Raw genomic sequence first — 23268 nt, forward strand, 5'->3', positions numbered from 1 at the left:
AGTATTATGGGAATGAGAAGTCTGTGCATGTGGAGAGAACAAGCATGGGAGTGAGAGACTGGTGAGTGTGTGTGTATGTGTGTGTGTGTGTGTGAGACAGAGAAAGTGATTATGAGAGTGAAAAGCCCGTATATGTAAGTAGAACACAGGAGTGGGAAGCCTGTGTGTGTGTATGGAATGAGAGAAACTGTTCAGGAAGGTGACTGGTGTGTGTGTCAAAGACTGTTTGGGAGATGATTGGTGTGTGAGAGACAGAAACTGGTCATGGGGGCATGACTGGTATGGTGTGTGTGTGAGAGAGATGGGCACTAAGGAAGAGGACCATGAGTTTAGAGCTAAGCCCCTACTGCTGCTTCTGCTGTGTGCTATGGCCTGCATGGAAGAGGAGTAGGAGAGCTGCTGGAGGGGGTAAGTAAGGGTTGCTTTTTAAGTTTATTTTTCTTGATTGACTGCCATTTTAATTATTTAATATTATGTGATGTGTCTGCTTTTTTTGAAATATTTTATTGGTGTTTGGAGAATTTTTAATAGTTTTTATCAGTTTTTAATTGTTGGATGTTATTCTGTTCATAGCTGTTTTGAAACATTTATTCTGCTTATTAGTATAGTTTTACAATTATTTCTGTGTGGGGTTCTATAGCTGCTTGCTAGTTCTGTTTTCCTAATAAGAGGTGTTTTGGTTTTTAGGGCCTGATTTGATATTTGTAGTGTTGCCTTTTCATAGATAGGGTTGCTCCTGTTTGAGTGTATTCCATAATACAGGTGTAACTGTGTGCGGATTAGTTTATGTGCATTACTACAGATCCTGGGAGTATGTTAGGTCAGTTCTGTGTCTGTTACCGTGATGAGATATTTTACTAGCATGTAAGCGTTTTATCAGTCTTATTTGTTGTGTTTTCTCAAGAGGACTTGCATTGGTGGTAAACTGCTGTCTTTTCATAAGTAGGGCTATTGAGCCTGGAAGTAGAAGGAGTTTGAGTTGCTGTTACTGAGATGACATCAGAACCAGAATATCTTTTTTTGTAGGGTGAGTTGTATAGGGAATGCCATAATTCTGCTTTACATCCATTATTGTGGGTCAGGGGAGTTCCCGTGGATGCAAACTGTACTTTTATATCTAGCCCCGTGACGATTATGGGTCAGTGTGTCACGCATGTGAGAACCATCTGTCAAGTGTGTCCCGACAGAAAAAAGGTTGAGAACCACTGGCTTATAGTGATTAAATGCTTTTAGTTTTGTATTTTATCATGTTATTATAATTGTTTTTATGATTTGATGTAAATTGCTTTGGAAGATACCATCAGGAAAGTGATCAATAATGTTGAGATTACTTACCTGATAATCTCCTTTTCCTTAGTGTATGCAGATGGACTCAGAACAAGTGGGTATAGTGTGCTCGTGCTAGCAGTTGGAGACGGATCTGACGTCAGCACGGGTACATATACCCCCACAGGAAGTGAAGCAACTCAGTAATCTTCCTTGCAAAAGCTGTTATGGATATATGTGTACTGACCGATCAAGTAATTAGTGAAACAGGATTCCCCTGACTGATTGATAACAGCTGGAGACCGCCAGCGTTCCCAACCGGAAGGCGTCGACACCTGGTAGAGTGGACGCTCTCGTGTAAGAAATGACATGCCTTATCTTGAATTGGTGCAACCGATGTATACTGGCAGCCGGGCGGGATGGTGAGTCCATCTGCATACACTAAGGAAAAGGAGATTATCAGGTAAGTAATCTCAACATTTCCTAGCGTGTAGCAGATGGACTCAGAACAAGTGGGATGTACAAAAGCTACTCCCGAACTGGGTGGGAGGCTGCCTGAGGACCACGTAGGACTGCCCTCGCAAATGCTGTGTCCTCCCTGGCCTGGACGTCCAGACGGTAAAATCTGGAGAAGGTATGGAGGGAGGACCATGTCGCCGCCTTGCATCCTAGATTCTGCCCAAGATGCTGCTTGCGCTCTGGTAGAATGAGCCTTGACCTGTAGAGGCGGTGGTTTCCCTGCCTCTACATAGGCCGCCTTGATAACTTCTTTGATCCAGCGGGCGATGGTGGGCCGAGAGGCCGCTTCCCCTTGTTTCTTCCCACTGTGAAGGACGAACAGATGGTCCGTCTTTCGTACTGCTTCTGTCATTTCCAGGTATCTGGGCAGCAATCTGCCGATGTCGAGATGGCGTAGCAAACGCCCTTCTTCCGACTTCTTCAAACCCGCCGTGGTTGGCAAGGATATGGTTTGGTAGAGGTGAAATTGTGAGACTAGGTAAGAAGGAGGGAACCGTGCGAAGATGGATAGCCTCTGGAGTGAGCCTGAGAAAGGGATCACGGCAGGACAGCGCTTGTAGCTCTGAGATGCGGCGTGCTGAACACACAGCCAGCAAGAACACCATCTTCAAAGTTAGAGAACGGAGAGACAGGCCCCAGAGGGGTCTGAAGGTGGATCCCGCAAGGAAATCCAAAACTATGTTGAGGTTCCACAGGGGCACTGGCCACTTCAGTGGCGGACGAATGTGCTTGACTCCTTTCAGGAAGCGGGAAACATCTGGGTGCGTGGCAATGGTCTTGCCATCCCTCCTGGGACCGTAGCAAGACAGCGCAGCCACCTGAACCTTGATGGAGCTTAGGGAGAGACCCTTCTGAAGCCCATCCTGCAGGAAATCCAGAACAATAGGGATTGTGGTCGCATGTGGATTAGTGTCGCACCAGGCTTCAAATACTCTCCAGATCCTTATGTAGGTGAGGGATGTGGAAAACTTGTGAGCTCGGAGGAGTGTATCTATCACCGGCTCCGAGTAACCTCTTTTCTTCAGTCTAGCCCTCTCAATGGCCAGACCGTAAGAGAGAATTGAGCCGGATCCTCGTGGAGGATGGGACCTTGATGTAGCAGGTCCCTGAGAGGAGGCAGGGGAAGGGGTTCCCCTGTCAGTAGTCTTCTCATGTCCGCGTACCAGGGTCTTCTTGGCCAGTCTGGTGCCACTAGAAGAACTAGGCCTCTGTGCCTCTGAATCTTGTGTATAAGGGCGCCCAGCAGGGGCCACGGCGGAAAGGCGTATAGCAGGGTCCCTGGAGGCCATGGCTGAACCAGGGTGTCGATCCCGTGAGAGAACGGATCTCGCTTGCGGCTGAAGTATCTGGGTACTTGAGCATTGGACCTGTCCGCTAGTAGGTCCATGTTCGGAGTCCCCCACTGATCCACAATCATCTGGAAGGCTGTGGGGGACAGCTGCCATTCTCCCGGATTTAGGCTTTCCCTGCTGAGGAAGTCTGCCGTGGTGTTGTCCCTTCCGGCAATGTGGACGGCGGAGATGTCCTGGAGATTCGCCTCTGCCCAAGCCATCAGTGAGGCTATCTCTAGGGACACCTGGTGGCGTCTGGTTCCGCCCTGACGGTTGATGTATGCCACCGTGGTGGCATTGTCGGACATCACTCTGACTGCTCTGTTCCACAGTCTGTGAGCAAATCGCAGGCAGGCTAACTGGACTGCCCATGCCTCTAGGCGGTTGATGTTCCACCCCGACTCTTCTCTGTTCCACCGCCCTTGGGCGGTGAGCTCTTCGCAGTGTGCTCCCCATCCGCTCAGGCTGGCATCTGTGGTGAGCAGGGTCCACGTGGGGGAGGACATCTTCGACCCCCTGCTCGTGTGGTCGGACTGCAACCACCACCGTAGCTGGGTCCGCACTCTGGCTGGTAGAGGTAGATGCACGGAGTAATTCCGGAAGCGTGGGCTCTATCGAGAGAGGAGGGAGCGTTGTAGTGGTCTCATATGGGCCCGCGCCCAGGGTACCACTTCTAGGGTGGATGCCATGAGACCGAGAACCTGCAGATAATCCCAAGCTATGGGCCGGCTGGCTCCCATCAAGGACTATAGACGAGTCTGGAGCTTTAACCTTCTCTTGGTGGTTAGGCTGACTTTGTTTGCCTGGGTGTCGAACCAGACTCCCAGGTATTCCAGTGATTGGGAAGGCTGTAGGCAACTCTTGTTTAGGTTGACTACCCATCCCAGGCTTTCCAGAAGGGAGATCACTCTGTTGGTTGCCCGATGGCTCTCCTCTCGTGATTTCACCCTGATCAGCCAGTTGTCTAGGTAGGGATGGACTAGGATTCCTTCCAGTCTGAGCGCCGCTGCTACCACTATGATCACCTTGGTGAAGGTCCGCGGCGCCGTGGCTAACCCGAAGGGCAAAGCCCGGAACTGGAAGTGCCGTCCCAGAACCTTGAAGCGTAGGTAGCGCTGATGATCCCGATGGATCGGGATATGCAGGTAGGCTTCTGACAAGTCTAAGGCCGTGAGGAATTCCCCTGGCTGTACTGCGGTCTTGACTGAGCGCAGAGTTTCCATGCGAAACCTCGGGACCTTTAAGTATCGGTTGACTGACTTGAGGTCCAAGACGGGTCGGAAAGTGCCCTCTTTCTTGGGTACCATAAAATAAATGGAATAGTGCCCAGAATCCATTTCCCAGGCAGGTACTGGGATTATGGCTTTCAAGGACATGAGCCTCGCCAGGGTAGCTTCCAATGCCGCCTTCTTGTGGATTGGACACGGAGATTCCAGAAACCTGTCCAGAGGGATGTGATGGAAGTCCAGGTAATACCCCTCTCGGATGATGGCGAGGACCCACTGGTCCGACGTAATCTTGACCCATCTGGGGTAGAAGAGGGTCAACCTGCCCCCTATGGCTCCATCCCCCGGATGGATCGGCTGATTCTCATTGTGAGGTGCAGCCGGGACCTGAACCCGAACCGGCTCCCCTCTTGTGCTGCTTGGTCCGAAAGGACTGGCTCCTGGCCTGAGGACGAGGTGCCTGGTAGCGACTCCTATAGGGAGTGAAACGTTGGGAGCTTCTACCTCTGGAGGGCCTCGGAAAGATGCGCTGGTTCCTCTTGGACCTATCTTCCGGCAGTCGAGGTACTGGAGAGGCGCCTCATGTGCTGGCCAGTTTATCTAGGTTGCTGCCGAACAGAAGAGAACCCTTGAACGGCATTCTAGTGAGACGTGTCTTAGAAGGAGCATCAGCTGACCATTTCCGTATCCAGAGCTGCCTCCTGGCTGCTACGGAGGATGATACCCCCTTGGCTGTCATACGGACTAGGTCGGAGGCGGCATCTGTGAGGAACGAGAGAGCTCACTCCATGTCCGCTGCCGGAGCATTGTTCCTGACCCGTGACAAACAGGAACGCGTCACCACTGTGCAGCAGGTTGCGATCTGCAAAGACAGAGATGCCACCTCAAAGGTTTGTTTCAGGATGGCGTCCAGGCGTCGGTCATGAGCCTCCTTGAGGGCCGCCCCCCCCTCCACTGGAATGGTAGTGCGCTTGACCACAGCGCTAACTATGGTGTCCACCTTGGGGCACGCCAGCATATCCTTGATTGCCGGGTCCAGGGGGTACATGCCAGTCAGGGCCCGACCCCCTTTGAATGAGGCCTCCGGCGCATTCCACTCCAAATCGATCAGCTGTTACGCCACTTGCAGGAAGGGGAAATGGCGGGCTGTCGGACGAAGACCCTCCAGCAGGGGGTTCTGATCGGATGCCTTCATGGTACTGGGGCCTGGAATAGCCAACTCCGTCAGGCACTGAGAAACCAGGTCGGAGAGATCTTCCTTGGGAAAGAACCGCCTCATAATTCGATATGGCTCTATCCCCGAGGGAAGTTCCCCCTCCTTGGGGGGGTCCGGACTCGTCCTCCGAGACATCAGGATCCGCATGAGCCGGACTGCCCGGAGGCAGGTGCCCGTGGTAAGGGCGAGAGGGTCCGGGGGCAGGGTCAGCCGGGGCAGCAGGGCCAGGACGGGAAGCCGACTGCATCTGTACAAAGGCGTGGATCCCCTTAAATAAGTCCACCCAGGAAATGGAAGCGGTCTCTAGCCGTCGGGGTACCAGGTCCCCCGGGATTCCTGGCTGTTCGAGACGGCCCGCTAGATCCGGGGTGGCCCCTGGGGAACTGTCGGTAAACCTCGGTTGAGACTGGTCCTGGCCCGAGGCTCCCACGGCCTCCTCACATTGGGCACAAAGGGAGTCTGGCTCCTCGCTCTGTGTGGCTCTAAGCTGGCATGCTGAGCACAGGCCAAGAGCTTTCACGCCGGAATCAGGAGGTGCCGCCTCTGGAGACGCCGGGGCGTTTAAGTGTTCCATCGCATCTTGCAAATGCAGGGCGCCGGCGCTTATGCGATATGCTGCCAATAATATGCGCTCAATAATATACAATATGCGCTCAATAACATGCGTTCAGCAATATGCGCTCAATAATATGCAATATGCGCTCAATAACATGCGCCCAATAAGAGGCGCTCAATAATATACGCTTAACAATAGCTCAATAACGTACGCTTAGCAATCTATATGCTGCGTTATGCGCCTATCAACAGGCGCCTATCCGTGTGCGCCTATCCGTGGGCGCTCAATACCTGAACAAGGCAGACAAAATGGCGACCTCCACGGCGTGCCGCATGCAGGCAGCGCCGCTGATCCTCGTACCTCGGAGACCAAAAAGTAAGAGATGTAAGCCTTACCTGATCTTCGGCGCTTCCCGGCTGTAACCCGGGCGGTCTCCGGCTGCGGTGGGAGAGGGGAAATACCTTCACCGCCGCGCTTGAGGAAGTGCACCCGCTGCCTCTAAGCCGCCGAACTCGTCTCGCTCGGGGCTAAGTCCTCACCGGGACCGAGGTGCCTCTCAGCCACGCCCGAGCCCTTCTCGCTCGGGGGCTAGATCCCTGCCGCGGTTCGGCCACCGGACCGAGGCGCGGAAATCACCTTGGGAAATTCAACTGGGGGAGGGACCAGAGGGTATCACTGCAGGAGTGCGGGGCTCGTTTTCTGGTATCTTTTTAGAAATTTAGAAAGTAGAAAGTAGTATTGGAAAACACGCTCAGCGAGCGTGCAGGTGCTCCAAACTGCTTTGGAGACGGAAATTACTGAGTTGCTTCACTTCCTGTGGGGGTATATGTACCCGTGCTGACGTCAGATCCGTCTCCAACTGCTAGCACGAGCACACTATACCCACTTGTTCTGAGTCCATCTGCTACACGCTAGGAAAATAATTTTAAATACAAAATTAATTAATTTAATTTCTCTCAGAGCTCCTTTGCAGCTGAGATCCAAATGGCTGGGATGAATAACTAAAGACTAGATGTCTTGTAGACATCAGATGCACCATACCAAGGGATGCAAAATAAATACTTATTTCTCACTATATAGTGGACTTATAAGACAAGTTCACTGTGAAAATCCAGCAACCATCATACTGCACCCAGTTCCCGTGTGTGTATCGGGTAACCTAAAGAAGCTCAATGGGAACCCGTTTAACTTTAAGTCCAGCTTCATAAGAGACATAAAATCCTAAAGCAACTGATGAATAAATATCTAGCATGATGAAGCATCTTGAGCTTCTTTAGGTTACCCGATACACACATGGGAACCGGGTGCAGTATGATAGTTGCTGGATTTTCACAGTGAATCTGTCTTATAAGTCCACTATATAGTGAGAAAAGGAAAATTAGGTTCTTACCTTTGCTAATTTTCATTCCAGTAGTACCATGGATCAGTCCAGACAGCTGGGTTATGCCTCCCCTCCAGCAGATGGAGTCAGAGAGAAAACTGAAAGCACCCCCTATATACACTGGTGTGCCACCTGCGACCCTTCAGTATATGTGATATCAAAGCAGAAGTAATGAAGTAAGCCCTTTCAACACTGCCCTCAAGAAGCCCCCTTTGTTTTGTTTTGTTTTTTTGTTTTTTTGTTTTTTTTTAAAACAAGTGACCAGATCACGGAGAACATCCTTGAAAACAGATAAAACCAGACACAACAAATAGAACACCAACAGTGTACAACAACACACGATACACTGGTATAACAGTCAAGGAAACCACAAACGTGCGGAAACCGACATAAAACCACTGAAACGGAAAAATTCCGAGAATACGAGCGGACTCCCAGAACCCTGTGGGCGGGCGTCTGGACTGATCCATGGTACTACTGGAATGAAAATTAGCAAAGGTAAGAACCTAATTTTCCTTTCCCAGTACGTACCAGGATCAGTCCAGACAGCTGGGATGTACCCGAGCCGCCTTAACTGGGGTGGGACCCTGAGAGTCCCGCTCGAATCACACTGCTCCCAAAGGACTCTGCAGGAGGTCCCCGGACATCCAGGCGATAATGCCTGGAAAAAGTATGCCAGGATTTCCATGTGGCCGCCCTGCATATCTCTTGGCACGAAACCAAGTGATTCTCTGCCCATGAAGTCGCTTGAGAACGCAGAGAATGAGCCTTAAGTCCAGCGGGAACAGGCTTACCACAGCCAACATACGTGGACGCAATAGCACCTTTTAACCAGCGTGCAATCGTAGCTTTGGACGCTTGAAGACCCTTCCTGGGTCCACTCCACAACACGAAAAGGTGATCTGACTTTCTAAAGTCATTCGTAACCTCCAAATAGCGTAAGAGAATCCGACGGACATCCAAACGCCTCAAGTCCCGACCCTGAGCAGACTGTAGGTCCTCGTCCGAAAAGGAAGGTAATTCCACCGTTTGGTTGACATGAAACGTGGAGACCATCTTAGGTAGGAAGGAAGGAACAGTTCGTAGGGAAACCCCCGACGCCGAAATGCGCAAAAACGGTTCCCTGCAAGAGAGAGCCTGAAGCTCCGACACCCGACGAGCCGAGGAAATGGCGACAAGGAAAACAGTCTTGAGGGTGAGATCCTTCAAAGAAGCCGCCTTAAGAGGTTCAAACGGAGCCGCACACAATCCGCGGAGTACCAAGTTCAAGTTCCAAGACGGACAGGGAAGCCTGACGGGAGGACGTAAGTTTCTAACCCCTCGCAAAAAACGAGCCACATCTGGATGACTCGCAAGGGAAGAACCTTCGACCTTACCCCTCAAGCAGCCCAAAGCCGCCACCTGAACTCGAAGCGAATTATACGCCAACCCCTTCTTCAATCCATCCTGTAAGAACATAAGGATATCCGCCACTGACGAACGTCTGGCTGAAGTACCTGCCGTGTCACACCAATCATGGAAAACCTTCCAAACCCTCGCGTAGGCGAGTGTAGTGGAAGATCGACGCGCCCGAAGGAGAGTAGACACCACCGCGTCCGAATAACCTCTCTTCTTCAACCGCTTCCTCTCAAAAGCCAAGCCGCCAGACAAAAACGATCCGCCAGATCGAAAAATACTGGACCCTGCCGAAGGAGCTTGGGAAGATGACCGAGACGCAGTGGGCCGTCGACTGCCAAGTTGACCAGATCCGCGAACCACGGGCGCCGCGGCCATTCCGGAGCCACGAGAATCACCGGACCGTGATGGGACTCTATGCGCCTTAGCACTTTCCCCACCAGAGGCCACGGAGGGAACACATAAAGAAGAATGTGACGAGGCCACGGAAGGGCTAGCGCGTCCACCCCTTCTGACGCGTGCTCCCTTCTCCGACTGAAGAAGCGTGCCGCCTTTGCATTTTGACGGGTCGCCATGAGGTCCAAGCGCGGAGTCCCCCAACGCCGCGCGATGAGAGCCATCGCCTCCAACGAGATCTCCCATTCTCCTGGATCCAGGTGCTGCCGGCTGAGGTAATCCGCCTGAACGTTGTCCACGCCGGCAATGTGGGTGGCCGCGAGACGCTCTATGTGCCTTTCCGCCCAGGACATCAACAGCGCCGCCTCGGTCGCTACTGCTTGGCTTTTCGTGCCTCCTTGTCGATTTATGTACGCCACTGTGGTCGCATTGTCCGACAGAACTCTTACTGCTCGTCCGCGTACCAGTGGAAGGAGACAACGCAAGGCCAGGCGGACCGCTCTGGTCTCCAAGCGGTTTATGGACCAAGTCGCCTGGAGTGCCGACCAGGTTCCCTGGACTGCACGGGACTGGCAGACCGCACCCCAGCCCGACAGGCTGGCATCCGTCGTCACCACCAACCAAGGCGGGGGTTCGAGGTCCACCCCCTGTAGGAGATTGGCCGGAATCAACCACCAAGAGAGACTGGAGCGAGCCGGCTCCAGCAAAGGCAATTCCATCCCGTACTCCTCCGAGCGGGGATCCCAGCGAGATAGAAGCGCTCTTTGTAACGGACGCATATGCGCAAAAGCCCATTGTACCATTTCCATAGTAGACACCATATGACCAATGACTTGTAAATAATCCCAGACCGTGGGAATCTTGAGCTCTAACAGGCGTTGTACCTGAGTCATAAGATTGAGCATGCATTGCTGCGGAAGAAAAACCTTGCCCACCAAGGTGTCGAACCGAGCTCCCAGGAACTCCAGCTGTTGGGTTGGTTCGAGTCTGCTCTTCGCGAAGTTGACTACCCAACCCAACCTCTGCAGCTGGCGCACCACTAAGGAGACCGCCCGGGTGCATGCCGCGTGCGACTTCGCTCGAATGAGCCAATCGTCGAGATAGGGATGTACCAGGACGCCTTGCCGGCGGAGGGAAGCCGCTACCACCACGAGAACTTTGGTGAACACCCTCGGCGCGGTGGCCAACCCGAAGGGGAGGGCGCAAAACTGGTAGTGGTCCCCCATTACCATGAACCTCAAGTACCTTTGATGCCGTTCTCTTATTCCGATGTGCAGATAGGCCTCTGTCAGATCCAAAGAAGCCAAGAATTCTCCCTTGTGGACGGCCGCAATAACAGACCGGAGGGTCTCCATCCGGAAGCGGGGCACACGCAACGCCTTGTTTACTCCTTTGAGATCCAGAATGGGTCGGAAGGTGCCCTCCTTCTTGGGCACCAGGAAGTATATGGAATACCGACCCGTCCTGAGCTGGTCCTGGGGAACCGGAACCACCGCCCCCAGAGCCTGTAGATGGGCGACCGTTTGGGCTATAGCTACCTGTTTTTCTACGGGGCCGCACGGCGATACCAGGAAGAGATCCCGGAGGGGACGTACAAAATCCAACTCGTAACCGTACTGAACCACGTCGAGGACCCATTGATCCGAAGTAATTGCGGCCCACTCCTCCCAGAACCGGGACAACCGACCTCCGATAACGGGCACGGAGGAGTGGACCCGCGCACCTTCATTGTGCGGGCTTGATAGCAGGAAAGCCTTGGGAAGAGCCCCCGCGTATAGGCCTCCTGCCGCGAAAGGAAGAGGAAGACCAGGCCTGGGATCTTGTCGCCTGCTGCCGCTGGGGAAGGGAACCCCCTCGTCCCCCACGGAAACGCCGTTGCCCCCGAAAGCGAGCCCTGGCGTTACCAAACGTCCGAGGTTGCCGAGGCTTATCCTCAGGCAACTTGTAAACTTTGTTGTCACCCAGGTCCTTAATGAGCTGGTCCAGCTCCTCGCCAAACAGCAGCTTGCCCTTAAAGGGGAAGGAACCTAACCTCGCCTTAGAGTTGGCATCCGCCGACCAACGACGGAGCCAGAGCAACCTCCTGGCTGAGACCGCCGAGGACATAATGCGAGCCGATGTGCGCAACAAGTCATACAAGGCATCCGCTGTGTAAGCGACCGCCGCTTCAACACAATTCGCCTGCTCAGCCTCGCCCGGAGGGAGCTCCTGCATGGTCAGCAGCTGCTGAACCCAGCGGAGGTTGGCCCTCTGCACAAGGCTGCTGCAAGCCGCCGCTCGAACCCCCAGTGCCGCCACGTCAAAAATGCGTTTTAATAAAACCTCAAGCTTGCGGTCTTGGAGGTCCTTCAACGCTATACCTCCCGTCACTGGGATAGTTGTATGCTTTACCACAGCCGTGACAGCCGAATCTACCGCGGGTGTCTTCAAAAGCTCCAAGGAATCCTTGGGTAAGGGATATAGCCTTTCCATGGCTCGATTCACCCGCAGGGAAGCCTCCGGGAGCTCCCATTCCTTGGAAACGATCTGTAAGACCTTGTGGTGAAAGGGAAAGGTCTGCGGGGGAGCTCTAATCCCTGCCATTGCGATATCCCCTGTAGACGTGTCCGCCTCCTGAGGCGGAGTCGTCAACTCCAGCTCCTGCAACACGTGGAGAATAAGGGAGCTTAATTCTTCCTTTCCAAACAAGCGGAGTACCTGGGGATCATCCCCAGCTACAGCCCCCGGGTCGTCGGCCAACAGCAAGTCCGGAGCCCCCGGGGATTCCGGCGCGGCTCCTGTGTCTCCCAGGTCCTCGGCCCCACCCCCCCTCGGGCGGGGACCCTTGGTCCCGGAGGACCCCACGTCCGGTGGGCTGCCCCTTGAGATGGGGGCGATCTTGGGAACCTTCGGGGGAGCGGGAGCCTCTGCCTCCCAGCCGGATTCTGCCTGCAAAAAGGCTTTGTGCATTAAAAGCACAAAATCGGAAGAAAATGGCACTGACCGTTTTAGATCTTTCTTCGGACCATCCGAGGAAGGGGGGCCGCGAGGAGACCCCGAATCGGCCTGGGAGCACGGGCTCTGTGCCTCAGGAGAAGGAGGAGGGGAGATTTCCTCCTCCGATGCTGAACAGGCAGCCTGGCGCGTGGCCAAAATGGCCGCCGCACTCCTCCCCGGTGGAGGAGGGGCCGGAGGACGACTGCCAGAAACGCTGCTGTGCCGCTCCGGAGAGAGGAGAGAAGATCGGCTGCGGGCAGCGCTCGGCCCCCCCCGAGGGTCCCTCGCCCCCGGGAACACATCGGGGGCAGAGACCCCCGCGGGAGAGTCGCGCCCCCGCCTCTCCACAGGTCAGGCAGACCGAAGATCGCGGCATCGGCACCGCGAACGGAGCAGCACTAAAAAAAAAAATGGCGCCAAAAACGCTCAGAGAGGAGAGCCCCACAGCAAACGCGCGCCGGGTGAGCTAGCCACCCCCTCCGGGGTCCGAGCAGGCACGGGCAGGCCGGGGTCAGTAGGAATGAGCACACTGCCTGTCCCCAACAGGACTTAAATGACTCTGTAAGTAAAAAATTTAAACTTTTTTTTTTTTTTTCCTTTTAAACCCCCTTCAGGACTAAAGCCTGGAATTGGGGGGGGGAGGGTGACCGGCCCACCGGTAAGCTCTCCCCCAGCCTGCGGACACACTAACCCGGGAATATCAGAAGGGTACTACCCTCCGAGCCTGCCTCACACTAATCCCTAGCTGCGCAGCGCAAGACACTCACAGAAACAGTCACACAGACCGACAGACAGACAGAGGAGAGAAAGGAAGCATCCAATGATCTTATCCCCTGTCCTACCTTACACTTTATATTGTATTTAATTTATTTCATTTTAATTTTCCCAGGAGCAGGACCGCAGGTTATGCCTCTCAATCTGCTGGAGTCAGAGATTATACTGAAGGGTCGCAGGTGGCACACCAGTGTATATAGGGGGTGCTTTCAGTTTTCTCTCTGACTCCATCTGCTGGAGGGGAGGCATAACCCAGCTGTCTGGACTGATCCTGGTACGTACTGGGAATAAGTATTTATTTTGTTGTACATTGTCGGGCGGATTTTAAAAGTCCTGCTCGCGTAAATCCGCCCGGATTTACGTGAGCAGGACTATTTTCCATAGGCCGCCGGCGCGCGCAGAACCCCGGGACGCGCGTAGGTCCCGGGGTTTTGGAAGGGGGCGTGTCGGGGGCCGAACGACGCGGCGTTTTGGGGGCGGGCCCGGGGGCGTGGTTTCGGGCCGGGGCGTTCCGGGGGTGTGGCCGCGCCCTCCGGAACCGCCCCCGGGTCGGGTCTCGGCGCGCCAGCAGCCCGCTGGCGCGTGTGGATTTATGCCTCCCTCTGGGAGGCGTAAATCCATGGATAAAGGTAGGGGGGGGGGTTTAGATAGGCCGGGGGGTGGGTTAGGTAGGGGAAGGGAGGGGAGGGCGAAAGAAAGTCCCCTCCGAGGCCGCTCCGATTTCGGAGCGGCCTCGGAGGGAACGGAGGCAGGCTGCGCGGCTTGGCGCGCGCCGGCTGCCCAAAATCGGCAGCCTTGCGCGCGCCGATCCAGGATTTTATAAGATACGCGCGTATCTTATAAAATCCAGCGTACTTTTGTTTGCACCTGGTGCGCCAACAAAAATACGCGAATGCGCTTTTTTTAAAAATCTACCCCTGTTTTTCTCACAATAAGAGGTTCTTTCTTGCATACCATACCAAGGGAAGGCATAGTTAAAAAAAAACAAAACAAAAAAAAAACCCTGCTAAGATGATCTGACAGGTTCATACTTATGTAAATGTGCTGCCCAGTATTTAGGTGCATCCCTATAAAGGGACGTAAAGATCAGGCATAAGACCTTGAATTTTACCAGAGCCTATGCAAATGATCTCATCCATCAATACAACAAGAATCCCACACAAACTTCCACCAAGAAAAGTCCACATCCTCAGAGAATCATAAAAGCATCTAAGACAACCCAAGAACTTACAAGACAATGCACATAGCCACATGCAAATGGGCTGGCATAACTACTTAAATCATATAATAACCATAATGTAAACACTATCTATAAAAATATGATGTAACAATGTTCTCTAATATGACTCAACGTTTGTTTAACTAATGTAACTATTGTGAACCATTATGATGGCGAAACCGAATGACAGTATACAAAACATGTTAAAGAAAATAAAATAAAATAAAATAATCTAGATTCCACTAACAGCTAATGAAGGCTGTGTAGAACAGGTGTTATATTATACTTTTTAATTTCAATAAGTATGGCAAAGGTATTCTACAATAACTGCATTCTATTGATACTGTTGTTGGATAATCCCATGTATCAAAAAATTACAATGATCCAGTTTGTCCCAGGAAGTGGATGATTGTAGCCAAATCTGACTGGCCCAGATAAGGCCAAAGTTGGCATATCAAACTAAGGGGGCCATTTACCAGACGGATCGCACGCGAAAAGTCCCTTATCGCGTGCGATACCAAGATGGGGGCGGAGTCGGCCCCGGAAGAGGAGGAGTCGGGGAGTCACCAGGGCCGACTACACGAAGACGCCGCGGACGACGAAAAGGTAAGGGCCTTTTTGCGTCCTATTTCGCGCCCAATAGCTACACCGTCTATGGTGGCGCTATTGGGTGCGAAACCGGCAGCGATCGCACCGTGGCGGTGCGATCGCTGCCGGCTAGCGCAGGACCGCCCCCCGTTTCGGCCCCCCGCTCCTCATTACCTAAAGTATCGCAGGTCTGTGATACTTTAGAAAATGAGGCCCTAAAATGGCAAAAGAATGAGTGAACCACTGCACAAATCTGGGGGAGCCAGAGTCAGCTGGGTATCTAACTAAACTGTTAGGCTAATTACCAAGCCTTCATACTTTCTTGAAACCTAACAATTCTCCCATATCAATTTGTACTCTCTTCTAGCAAGTACAAGTGGATCTCAAGTGAAGATTAAATAATGACAGATCAAAACTTTACCCATGAAATTACTTGGTCCTATAATTCAAGATTATAATGAGGAAGAACCAAAGTCTAATAAAGAAACCTGATAGGAAGTCTGAATATCTACTTGCTTGAATATTTTGCATTCCTGGTTATACCCAACATGGGATGGTCAAAATTGTTTTCTTTACCTCTCTGTGAGTACTTGCTGGAAGTACTGGAATGGTTTCATCTACTGTTGCCAGTAACGTTCTTAGTGCCAAACCAACGCCCTAAATGAAAAAAAATATCTAATGAGTAGGAAAAACTAAAAAGAAAACAAAAAAAATCCAGAAATTACTCAGATTCATTTTTATAATTTTTGTAACACAGAAAAAATATAAAATATATTCAACCATAAACCTTAACAACATCTCTTCTGGAATTTTCATTATCTTGTTAAGAACTGAAGACATTGCAGAATCAATAACAGAAAATAAAAAATATAATTCACAATTTGCACCGCTCTGACTCCCAAACAGGATTCCTATTAACTTTTACTGCAATACCAACTTTATATTTATAAAAGGTACAGACCAAATTCTACATAAATGTTTATCAATATATATATTTAGAAGGGATAATTTACAATGTAGTGAGCAGGTACAGATTTTTTTAGTACTGGTTCTTGCTTTTTATTATCTTCATCAATGAAGGCAATTAAAGACGATATCAGGAAGAAAGATCTGGATATCCTAATTCATTCCCTTATCTCTAATGGATAAGTTTACTACAATTTTATGCTGCTTTGCCTGCCAAAGAAGTGTTTAAATTACAGGCAATGTAGAATTATGCAGCACAACTGTTACTGGGCCTCTGCCCTTGGGACCATATTTCTCCTATACTGCAGTGTCTCCACTGCCTCCCAATTGAATTCTGGAGTCATTTTAAGATTCTACATTAGCTTTTAAAATTGTAAATGATAGAGTCACTCAGTACTTCAAAGACCACCTTCAGAAATATAACACTGGGAAGGCATTTAAGGTTCACTGGTGAAATTTTGCTATGTATCCCTCTCCAGTTACTAGAAGTGCCTTTTCTTAGACTGCACCAAACCTGTGGAATCCATCAATGAGCTCAATCTGAGATCTTCAAAATTATTATAGGCTGTTGGTAAACTGGCTAAGGATGCCTTCTTTATGTTAGCCTTTAAATAATTTTTAGGGTTTGTAGCTTAATGATTACAAGCTATTACAGTATTTCACCTCCTACATGCTCTTGAATGTTTGTGGGTTTTGTAGAGTCCTAGATGACATGTTTAGTTGCTATGTATATTGAGATGATATAGGGGTTTAGGATGTTTTTCTGCCCGGATTAAGTAATAAGTTTATTTTAGAGAAAACCAAGAAAGTCAGAATCTCTCTAGTATGGTTAGAGAAAGCACAGTTGCTCACCTGTAACAGATGTTCTCCACAGACAGCTGGACAAATCTACCACACAAGTGTGTGATGTCATCTTATGATGCTGGCTTGAATGTGCTCTCTCAGAATATGAAACCTTTGGAAAGAAAGTGGCCAACTCCGATCCTCGAGCGCCACAACCAGTCCAGATTTTCAGGATATCCATAATGAATTTGCATGCAAACCTATCTCATGCATATTCATTGTGGATACCCTGAAAACTTGGCCTGTTTGTGGCTCTCAAGGACTGGAGTTGGCCACCTCTGCTTTGGAGAACAAGGCAGAATTACTGTACACCAGCCCCGTGCAAGTCTCCTCAGTCTTTTCTCTAGTTGAGCTTCAGCTCTATAGGGAGGAGGGTAGGATTATGTGGATGATTTGTCCTGCTATCTATGGAGAACAGCCTTACAGGTATGCAACTTTGCTTTCTCCAAGGACAAGCAGGTCAAATGTAGCCACACAAGTGAACATAAGAATATAAGGTATGCCATACTGGATCAGACCAAGGGTCCATCAAGCCTAGTATCCTGTTTCCAACAGTGGCCAATCCAAGTCACAAGTACCTGGCAAGTGCCCAAACATTAGACAGATCACAAGCTACTATTGATTATTAATTACTGTCATAGCAGTTTTTGGATTTATCCTCTAGCAACTTATCCAAACCTTTTTTAAACCCAGTTACACTAACTGCTTAACCACATCCTCTGTCAATGAATTCCAGAGCTTAACTATGCACTGAGTGAAAAAGAATTTTCTTCGATTTGTTTTAAATGAGCTACTTGCTAACTTCATGGAGTGCCCCCTGGTCCTTCTATTATCTGGGGGGCCAGGGGGGGGGGGTGTGGCGGGCCTGCGAAAGCCAGCAGACTTCATACCACCGGCTTTCGCACCGAATAGCGCCATCGGGAAAGGTGGTGCTAGTTGGCGTGCTACTGGCGAAGATATGGTTACTAACCTTATTGCCACCAGCAAAGACATTGCTGAGTCTGCCCCCTCACCGCTCCGACTCCAGCCTGCTATCGCATGCAAAAAGGGCCTTTTTGCACGCGATAAGCCTTTGAAAATGACCCCCTTAGAGTGAGGTTTTGGGTAGAAAGTAGGAAGAAAATTGATGGAACTGTGAAACAATCTTAGGCATAAACTTTGAGTCAATTCGATGCATCACTTTGTTTTTGAAAATTGCAAAAAGGATGATTTAATTACTAATGCTTGAAGCTTATAAAAGATATTTGAAATCGATTGTTGCTATTGGTTTCGAATGGAGGTTTCATTAAAGCTAGCAAGAGCAAGTTAAGTTCCCATTGCACTGGCTGTTCCTTTAATAGGTAGTCAAAGATGGTTAAAGCCTCTAATAAATCTCTGTACTATTGGGATGTGAAATATTGGAAATCCATCAGACTGGTGATGGTACACTGCGACAGCACTTAAATGAACTCTGAGGGGTAGATTTTGAAACATGCATGTGTGCGCTTTCTGGCATGCACACAGACGCACCAATTTTATAATAAGCGTGTGCAAGTGCATGTTCCCCTCTACTTAACCTTCCTTCCCTTTCCCCTCTCCAATTTTTTTTTTTTTTTTTACTTACTGCTCCCTTGGGAGCAGAAGCAATTTACGTGTGCCAGCTGATGTGCACTTCCCCGGGACAGTGTACAATGCCGCTGTCCTGGCCCCCACCCCACCCAGACCCTGCCCCCCACCCGCCTCTTTGAAGAGGTCCAGCAGGTGTGTGTGTGTACCGGGCTTTACACGCGTGGCCGGGCCTCTTTGAAAATTCACGTGGTGCGCGCAAGGCCCGGCCGTACACCCCCAGGAATTACAAATGCAGGTCTTTGAAAATCTGCACGTGAGTAAATTAGATTTTAAACCTGAATTCAAAAGATGATGAAGATACTGTAGCAGTATTAAAGTCTCACAAATAAAGGGATTTTGGTTTGAGTTCTGCACCAAATTGAAAACCTTTTACACTTAAATTCAGAGGAATGTCTAGTAGATGGCTTTATTGCTGCTAGCAAGACTGCTTTGATTTCTACTGAAAAGGACATGTTTTCTAACACTCTGCACTCAACATCCATGCTGGTAACACTAAAGTACAAAGTTTGGGGTTGAAGAACTGTATCATACTGCATTTAAAGGAATGAAAAGTTGGGTAGGTGAATGGGTTGAATGACTGACAGTCTTTGGACGAGGAAATCAAGCTTGGAGTGGTGAGAATGGCGCTATTAAAATCATCCTCACTCTGTTCTGAGTTTCAGGATTGTACTGGCAATTAGAAGTATTGGAAGAAATTTATACATTAGGCCTTCTGACCAAGAAATCACCAATATATCTCATGTCAAGGCTTTTGGATCTGGTCATTTGGAACAATAAACTGGAAGTTTGTGGTTGAATGAAACTGTCAAAAGATCCACTTTGTGAACTCCCCATTTTTGGAGGGTGCTCTCATGGAGAGATCATCTTAAGACTATAGGTGACAGCTTAAGGAATCGACCAGAACATTGGACTTTCCCAGTATATGCATGGTGGAGAAATGTTTTTATTTGAACTGCCCATGTCACATTCCTACTGCTTCCTGGCATAATGCTTGAGACCTCATTCCCCCTTGTCGATTTATATAGTACATAGTTAAATATTGTCTGTTTGAACCTGAAGCACTTTCTCTTTTATAAAAGGTTCAAAAGTTAGCAAAGCTTTTTAAATAGCTCTCATTTCTAATATATTTATGTGAAGAGATTTTCCTATCCTGCTCCACATCTTTTGTGATCATAGCTGGCCCAAGTGAACCCCCCATGCTTGACTGGATGCATCTGTTAAAGAAATGTGAATCTGAGGGTGTGGATAGTTTGACCTTGTAGAAGACTGTGTGGTTAATTCCACCATACTAGGGATTTGTGACTGGTATTATGAGAAACAAAGGTTGAGAATGCTTATTCCAGTGAGTTTGCCATCGAGACTTTCTCATGTGAAGATAAGTGTACAGAGTTGCACGTACTGTAGCTCTCAATGGACTAAGCATTTCAATGAATTTTATCACTGAAAATGTGTTTATTGTGTTTATCAAGAACAGAAGATTGGTCATTCTTTGCGTCAGATGAAATACATTGCAAATGAGAATATCTAGTCATGCTTCTATGAACTCTAGGTGACAGATGAGATTTCTCATAATTGAAGACAAATCCCAGGGAAAGAAGTGTGAACTGTAAAATTTGTTGAGGGATTGGCTTCTTTAAAGGATCTGCTTGATATTAGCCAATCATCTAATTATGGAAAAAACAGGATGCTACTACTACTAGCCATTTTGTGAAAATTCTTGGTGCTACAGAGAGACTGAAAGGAAGGACTTTGTACTGGTAATGGTCGGTGCCTATTGTAAACCCGAGATATTTCCTGTAGTTTGGGTGAATTGGAATGTGTATGTGCATCCTTGAAGTCTATTGTTAACTAATTTTTCTGGTCTAGCAGAATGTGTGCATATGCTAGTGTGTGCATAGTGAAGTTTTCTCATTTTACAAATTTGTTCAATTCTCTTAAAACCAGAATTAGACAAAGGCCTCCTAATTTTTTGGGGATCAGAAAGTTCCTTGAGTTGAATTCTTGGTTTTTCTCTGTTAAAGGAACCAATTCTATTGCATGAGAACATAAGAGCGATGTTATTTTCTGTTTTATTATGTGTAACTGATCCTTTGGATTGCGATGAGAAAAATGAATTATTGGTGGAAATTTTTCAAAATTCAGCCTGTATCCTTTCTTGATTATCTCAAGAACCCAATGGTTGGTGATAAGTGACCATGGGTGATAAAACAATTGTAGTCTCTTTGAGATTGTTTCTGGGAAGACTGCTGGACTGACTAAATTTTCTCTCTATTGTGTTGCCTCAATGGGGTCTGTTGAGACTGGCAACATTGTCTTTGATATGGATAGGTTGTGAAACATCTTCAAGAATAAAAGTATTGACATTTATATGGCTAATATTTCCTTTGAAAGGTTGTTGAATCTGAAGTAGTTGTGGTTGATGCCTGAAGAGTTGTGCATTGTTCTTTTATAATGTTCACTGTGTCCTTCACTTTATCATCAAACAGATTTGTCTCCCATATGAGGCACCTGCTAGTTTTCATGAATGTCTTCTTTATGTCCAAAATCATCTTTGATTTCTTGTAGAGAATTGTATAAATACTGAGTAATTTGAAATTGATGAGCTGAAATTGTACTCTGAAGCATGGCTGATTGGTAAAATGTCTTCCCCATATCATCAAGAACTCTACATTTCCTTTACAGGAAGGATGCTTGAATAGATTTTTGTTTTTTTATCTTTCTGAAGTGCAGACTTCACTATTAATGAACCGTATCACGTCCCAGACAGTCTCTTACCTCAATCTTTCTGGCCAATAGTGGAATAAAGAAAAGAATTACATATCTTTGATTGAAGATTCTTTAAGGCTTTGTGGACTGGCACTACCGAGGGTTGTTTCCAAGCTTTAATAAATTTGAGCATACTGGCAAATTCTTCAGTCAGTTTTGGTTTTTCTTGTACAGAAAATGGCACCGAATCTGCCATTTTCTGAATGAAAGTCAGATATGAAAAGTCTTCTGGTGGGGTGATAATCTTGTTTCCAGCTAGGGATCTTATGGAATTCCAAGATAATCTGGAATGGAATGAGGCAGTGTAGATTCAAACAAATCTGAATCATGAATGTTTATTGGAGAACTGTTGCTAAGCTGTGAGGATTGAGGTTTTTATTCTTCCTCTATAGGTGTGTGAAATGGGTGAATCTGTGATGAAGATTCTAACCATTTTGAGAATTTTTATAACACTGGAGAGCATTCTTTTGATGATAAAGGAATTTCCTTCATATAGTGCCACATTCTCTGGACAAATGCCTGTCTATTAAGAAAATAAGAAATGCTATGCTGGGTCAGACTAAGATCCATCGAGGCCAGCATCCTTTTTCTACCAGGGCTCAGTTTGGGTCACAAATACCCAGCAGATCCCAAATAGATGATCTAGTTCACTCCTAGGGATAAGCGATGGCTTCCCCAAGTCTACATGGATAATAACTGTTTATCAACTATTCCTTCAGGAACCTGTCAACCTTCTTTTAAACTCTTTATTAGTTGCCTTGACCACGTCTTCTGGCAACAGATTCCATAGCTTCATTGCGTGTGGCGTGAAAAAAATTATTTCCTACAGTTTTAAATCTGCCGGTTGCTAGTTTCATGGAGTGTTCCCTAGTTCTAGTGTTGTTTATTTATTTAACCCATTCCACCCCACTCATGAATTTATAAATCTCAATCATATCCCCTTCTCAGTCATCACTTCTCTAGGATAATCTGTTTAGCCTTTCTCCAAAAGGGAGCTTTTCCATCCCTTTTATCATTTTTGTCACTTTTCTCTGTAATTTTTCTATATCTATGCCTTTAAGAGGAGGTGACCAGAACTGCACACAATACTCAAAATGCAGTAGTGCCATGGATGATATTCTCAGTTTTGTTCTCTATTCCTTTCCAAATAATTCTTAACATTCTATTTGCCTTTTGACCGTCGCTATGCACAGAGCCAAAGACCTCAAGGTATTGTCCACAAGGTCTCTGGGGTCCTTTTCATGAATGGTGATTCCTAATACAGAATTCAGCATCATGCACCTTGTTGAGATTTTTCCCTATGTGTATTACCTTGCACTTGTCCAAATTAAATGCAGCTGCCATATAGATGTCCAGTCTCCTAGTCTCACAAGATCCTTTTGCAGTTCCTAACAATCCGTTGATGTTTGAATGACTTCAAACAATTTTGAGTCATCTGCAAATTTAGTTATCTCATTAGCTGTTCCTTTCTCCAGATTATTTATGAATAGGACAGGTTCCAATACAGAACCCTGGGACACCTCACTAGGAAAACTGACCATTTAATTCTACTCTCTGTTTCCTGTCTTCCATAAAAGGACACTGCCTCCTGTTCCATGACTTTCCTATTTCCTGAGGAGTCTCTCCTGAGGGACACTGTTAAATGCCTTCCAAAAATCCAAATACAATACATCAACCATCTCCCCTATATCTGTTTATTTAGACCTTCAAAAAAATCTAGTAAATTGGCAAGGCAACATTTCCTTTTGCAGAAACATAAAAATGACGGCAGAAAAGAACCAAATGGTCTATCCAGTCTGCCTAGTAAGCTTATGGTAGTATCTGCTGCACCATGTAGGTTACCCCATGGTTATCAGTTTCCCAAAGCATAAAAGTAATGGCCCTCATTGGATGCTGTTTGAATCCAATTCTCTTTTACCCCCGTGCTTATCAGTTTCCCACACCGTAAAAGTCAGGGCCCTCATTGATTGCTGTTGAGTACAACTCCCTGTTATGCCTTGCCGTTGAAGTAGAGAGCAATGTTTGAGTTGCATCAAAGTATCAGTTTTATAGATTAAGGGTAATAACTGATGCATCAGCAAATTACCCCCATACTTGTTTCCCCAGACCGTAAAAGTCAGGTCCCTCATTGGTTGCTGAACAAATCCAATTCCCCTTTTCCCCCTGCTGTTGAAACAGAGAGCAATGATGGAGTTGTATCAACAGTATGAAGGCTTATTGGTTAAAGGTAGTAACCACCACA

At 48.2% G+C, this 23268-nt stretch overlaps 1 protein-coding gene across 24 annotated transcripts in view; it reads right to left on the bottom strand.

Moving 5' to 3' along the window:
• The window catches only part of PTK2 (protein tyrosine kinase 2), a 1447287-nt gene that overhangs the window by 14765 nt on the left and 1409254 nt on the right, over window positions 1-23268 (bottom strand). For all 24 annotated transcript variants that reach the window (XM_029592091.1, XM_029592099.1, XM_029592089.1 and 21 more), the window contains one exon: window positions 15420-15500. In XM_029592091.1, coding sequence (XP_029447951.1) covers window positions 15420-15500 — 81 coding nt within the window. The remainder of the gene's footprint in view (window positions 1-15419; window positions 15501-23268) is intronic.

Source organism: Rhinatrema bivittatum, chromosome 2 (genome assembly GCF_901001135.1).
Source record: "Rhinatrema bivittatum chromosome 2, aRhiBiv1.1, whole genome shotgun sequence".
Lineage (NCBI taxonomy): Eukaryota > Metazoa > Chordata > Amphibia > Gymnophiona > Rhinatrematidae > Rhinatrema > Rhinatrema bivittatum.